Raw genomic sequence first — 5,147 nt, 5'->3', positions numbered from 1 at the left:
CCAGCAGGTTTCTCGGGTGTGACGAGGTTTATTGCAGTGGTCACACCAAAGATTGGAGGGGTTCTTCTGATTTGATGAACTTTTAAGTGCAGCAGGTGCCACTAAAAGTGCATTAGACTCCAAAGAGGTCTGTTCAGTCTTGCATTTTCCCATCATCACAGCTCTACGAGTTTCCTCTCTTCTAACTTCAGCAAATACTTCTCCAATTGAGGGTAGGATTGCTCTTCCAATAATTCTGCCACGAACTTCATCTAGCTCCACGTTGAGGCCTGCAAGAAACTGGAATATCCTCCCTTCTTCCACTGTTTGTTGGTGGTGTTTGGCATCAGCGGCTGAATTCCACTTGTAGTTATTGAAGTGGTCAAGATCCTGCCACACCCGTTTCATTGTGTGGAAATATTTGGTGACATTGTCACTCCCTTGAATTTCTCTAGCTTTTAGAGTAAGTTCATAAATCTGGGATTTATTCCCAAGATCAGAGTACATCTCCTTGACACTATCCCACAATTCTTTGGCTGTGGTATAGTACATGTAGTTACTGCTGATATTCTCCTCCATTGAGTTCACCAGCCATGTCATCACCATGGAATTTTCGGTATCCCACACATGATATTGTGGGTCAGTGATGTTAGGCTGGCTTCGCTCACTAGTGAGATATCCAATCTTCCCTCTTCCATGGATATACATCTGAACTGATTGAGACCACCTAAGGTAATTTGACCCATTGAGTCGAAATGTGGTGATCTGAACTGAATGGGAGTCACCACTAACTAGTACCCGTTGCTCAGATTTTAAATCTGATGGAGTAGGAGTGGTGTTCTCCTTCTGTTCAGGATTAATGACTGAGGAATTGTCAGCCATAGCTATAAATCAGAGGCACAGTGCAGAGATCCGGCTCTGATACCAAATTGAAGTGTTTGAATGTATTGTGTTATCAAATGTACAGGGAATCAGCCTCTTTATAGAGGAATTACAGAAATAGAAATAACTAGAAAATAGGAAAGAAGGGAAAAATACTATCCTAAAATAAAGGAAAGATTTCTAATCATAAAATCCCTAAAATTAAGCTAAACCTAAAAAGGAAAAGATTTCAAGTATCATGAAGGATATTGCATATCATCAATACACCAGGCCAACTTCTATCCAGGCACAGGCCATGCCAATTGCTCTTAGTGGAAGGGATCTACTTGGGTGTACTGAAACTGGTAGTGGGAAAATTGTAACTTTCACAATTCCTATGATACAGGTCCAAAATTATTATAGCTTGCGTATTTGACTTAACCATATAATGTTTTCTTAGATATTATGTTCTGAAAAACCAACCTATTTTAATCATCCTTTTTTCCCTTTCAAATTTACAGCATTACATGGCTCAATCTCCTATTTAGTGTGGTGATGGTTCTCTGGCATTAGTTTTGGCTCCTACTAGAGAACTTGTTCAACAAATAGAGAAAGAGGTGATATACATAATTTTATTCGGGTTGTGACTTATGTGGGAAGAATTTCTTCTTAATTTCTTCAATTAGAGTTGATAAGTTGATAATTCTCTGTTGGATCAAATTTTTTATACAGCTTAGTTCACATATTTCTTGAAATATGATTCACATGAAGTTTTTTACTTTTTTATTTCCTTTTGAGAAGAATTATTCTACACTCGATAGTGTTAGAGAGAGAGTTCATGCTTAAGTTAGTTATGACGCCTATTCTAGACTCTTACTTAGCTCCCTCTATTAATATTTTTTCCATTGAAAAGAATGGTCAATTACTTTTCCGTTATATCCATTTTTGTTCAAATAATTTCTACTATTTATTTTGGATGCTTAACTTCAAAGCTATTTGTTGGCATCTACCAGGTGTTTTTTAATATTGAATTTTTGTTATCATGTTTCTGTTTAGAGTAAGGATCCTTACAAAAATAATTTTCTCCATGAATAGAAGAATCTTTTTATCATATTATTAAGTATCTCTGTTGGTGTTTTGAACTTTAGATAGCTTAAAGGCTTTAACAGATCTCGAGTCATTGAAAACTGCCATAGTTGTGGGTGGAACTAACATTGAAATGCAGGTAACTAAAGACATATTTCTGGTCTGATGCCCCTTTTGAAAAGTTTAATTATCAAAGAATGCTGGTTATCCCTTGCCTGGTTTAATTATTATGCAGTTTTTCAGATCTTGAAAAGCCACAAGGTGAATTCGATGGAAAAGCATGTGCAGCCATTGAGCAGAGTAGTCTTATTTCTCTCTATGATACTATGTTCCTCCAGGTGCTTAAGCATTTCAACCTATAATATAGATTCCCAATATCTTTATATCTATCACCATCACTCTTTGGTATATCCTTATGCATATTCAAGAATGTATTAACTAGTGTTTCTTTGATTAATCTCATATAATATAATTTCTTCCTTAGTTATTGTTTATTGATGCTGATATATTATGATTTGGTTGGTGCAGCTTGATGTGACTTCATCCCAACTTCTTGTGAATGATGGCTTCTTTAGGGATGCAGGTTTCAGAAAACAACTTTCAAACACTGTGCACTCACTATTGGATTTAAGAGTTATCCTCATTTTCAATGAAAATGATGCTGTTAGTACTAGGAAGACACCATATGAGGTATCTTGATTTTCCTTATCACCTTTTATCTATTGTTTTCTTTACTTCTATTAATTTTAAAAGTTCTATTAGTACTTCATATGTTATATTTCCAATTTTTTGGTAGATATATACTCACAGATCTAATTAGGAAGACATATACTACTTGTAGCGAATGTTGTATAGAATTTGAGGTGGATGGACAATACAAGTTAAACTAGAACTTGTAGTATATGATTTGAATATTTTTCCGTGCTTCACTATTTGTGAATGACTTATATATGGTTTGCTTTGACATAGGCAATGATTCTTCCTGCTTAGCTTCCAGATTAGTTGCTCTATAGAATTTGAATATTTCAGCTTATAGCAAAAGTTCAAGTATGGATCTTTATTATATTCCATCATATTATTCCATTTTCAGATATCTTAAACTAACAAGATTCTTATTTCAGGTGTTAGGTTCTAACTATCTTAGTGTGTTACTTGAGGCTATTGATATAAGGTAACAAAATTTCTTTTCCTTTTGTTTAGTCATCGCATTTTTATGGTAAATGTGATAATATAGTGAACCTATAAGATTTAATTATTATTTGATTATTATACAGTAAATTGCCAAGTTTTTTGGGTGGTAAATGCACATGTTCTGATTATGGAGGATGCTTAATGCACATGCTTAATCCAGATCTAGTAAAAATGATTGAGGTTTGGGAGTACTTGAAAATGGCATCTTTTTAACTCTTTCAACATCAAAAGGGTTGTGCTTTTACTTGGCATGTATGAATAGTAGTTGAGAGAGATATATCACTTAATTTTGCAGGTCATATCCTTGAGAGAAGAGACGGATAGTAAAAATGATTCAAATAATGGTGATGTGGCTTCAGAAGATTCTCCTTCGTGCCCAAAAAGGTGGAATTATTTGCCATTGTTCTGCTTTTACTATATGTTCAGCCTTTTTACATGACATAACATAATGAAATATGGGGCAGGTGGGAAACCAAAATGACTTTGGTTTTAATCTAGTACTTGATGAGTCAGCATGTGCTGGATCAAACTCAAAATATAAGTTAGCATCGCAAAAAACTAATTGCCTGGAAGTTGCTTTTGGAGACACCAAGAACGTGAGTTGCATTCTCTTATACTTTCTTTTGTTTGTAGTCGCCAACACTAAGTGGAGTATCTTGGTAAATATCATTTGTGCAGGCAGGTTATGGAATCGGTAGCCTTCTGGTAGATGCGGTCGCTGGGTGGCGCTATATGTATGGAGTTAGTAGTCCTTTGGCAGTAATAATGGGAATTAAAATGTGTTGGCTCCCAACTTCTCCTAGATGGCTACTTTTATGTGCTATATAGGGAAAAGGGGATGGAGAGAATTTGAATAGCACCATAATTCATTATATGTTCCGTCTTCGAGATCAAGCTGTTGATGACTCAGCTCATCGGCAAGTGGATGAAATTCTGGCAAAGCTTGCTTATGTGGGTGAAGAAAAAGAGGTTACTTTTGGAGAAATGTTCAGAGGAAAATGCTTGAAAGCCCTTACCATTGGTGCAGGATTGGTCTTGTTTCAACAGGTATAGCAACAGGTATAGCTTGAAACCCCATTTGTCTTGACTGTTTCACAAATCCTTAAGAAAACAGACAAATGTTGGCTGGGGTCTTCAAGAGGGCCACCTCCATAAGCACAATTATTCTACACCAAGGTGATTAGTTGAGGCTTCAACTCAAAGTCATTTGCCTGAACATTTGGGGTGAGGATGCTGCTCCCATAATGTCTGGGATTAGGGATAGTGTAAGAGGCCAACACCCTTCTTGCAGACCGGGTATTATTTCTCACTCCCTCTTCACGCACCTCAGCCTCCATGACTTGCAAAAATCACAAACAAACCAAATGAAACATGAATATTCTAGCGCTAGAATGTGGTTAGAGGGTTAGGTGACACAATGTGTCAAATAGTTAATGTGCTTAGTAAAAATAAAGAAAAACAAAGAAAAAGTGCTTAATCTAGACCACTACCTTACTTAATCATTGTCAATCTATTTCAATACCCGGTAACGGCGCCAAAAACTTGATGTGTGGAAAATGATCCAACACAAAACTCACCGGCAAGTGTACCGGGTCGCATCAAGTAATAATAACTCACATGAGTGAGGTCGATCCCACAGGGATTGAAGGATTGAGCAACTTTAGTTTAGTGGTTGATTTAATCGAGCAAACAAGAATTAATGTGATTGGTTTGTAGCAGACAGAAGCTAAATTGCATGAATTGTAAAAGGGGAAGGGGAAATTGCAGTAAATTAAAGAGACAAGAAGTAAAATAGCTGAATCTTAAAGTGCAAGTAATATAAATGACTGAAACTTAGGTTGCAAGAAGTGTAAATAGCTGAAGCTTAAACTGCAAGAAATGTAAATTGACTGAATAATAAAGGGTGCAGGGAGCTGGGATTGCAGAATTTAACAACAGAAAGTAAGAAAACTGAATTAAACATAGTAGATCTAAACATAATTTGAATGAAGATCAAACAGAAAGTAAACTCAACTCAATTCCATGAACTA

At 36.0% G+C, this 5,147-nt stretch overlaps 1 protein-coding gene across 9 annotated transcripts; it reads left to right on the top strand.

Annotated features, from left to right (window-relative positions):
- The first annotated feature begins 1,097 nt into the window (after positions 1-1,097).
- Positions 1,098-4,158, top strand: LOC107488821 (phosphatidylinositol/phosphatidylcholine transfer protein SFH11-like). Of its 9 annotated transcripts, none has more exons than XR_008002466.1 (10): positions 1,098-1,246; positions 1,362-1,457; positions 1,989-2,065; positions 2,162-2,264; positions 2,455-2,616; positions 2,896-2,973; positions 3,048-3,097; positions 3,413-3,501; positions 3,582-3,713; positions 3,796-4,158. XR_008002466.1 is itself a non-coding variant. In XM_052253746.1 (10 exons), exons 4-9 carry the CDS (start codon positions 2,253-2,255, stop codon positions 3,613-3,615), a joined length of 444 nt encoding a protein of 147 aa, XP_052109706.1. In that variant the 5' UTR covers positions 1,098-1,246; positions 1,362-1,457; positions 1,989-2,065; positions 2,162-2,252; the 3' UTR covers positions 3,616-3,713; positions 3,800-4,158. The 9 variants fall into 9 exon arrangements, 4 of the variants coding, with proteins under 4 accessions (XP_052109706.1, XP_052109703.1, XP_052109707.1 ...); XM_052253746.1 differs by lacking the exon at positions 2,896-2,973 and adding an exon at positions 3,201-3,297 and having other exon boundaries at positions 3,800-4,158; XM_052253743.1 differs by lacking the exon at positions 2,896-2,973 and adding an exon at positions 3,201-3,297.
- The last annotated feature ends 989 nt before the right edge of the window (positions 4,159-5,147 follow it).

Source organism: Arachis duranensis, chromosome 1 (assembly GCF_000817695.3).
Source record: "Arachis duranensis cultivar V14167 chromosome 1, aradu.V14167.gnm2.J7QH, whole genome shotgun sequence".
In the NCBI taxonomy this organism is placed as follows: domain Eukaryota; kingdom Viridiplantae; phylum Streptophyta; class Magnoliopsida; order Fabales; family Fabaceae; genus Arachis; species Arachis duranensis.
The sequence above is the reverse complement of the archived record's forward strand: the minus strand, read 5'-3'. Positions and strand labels throughout refer to the sequence as shown.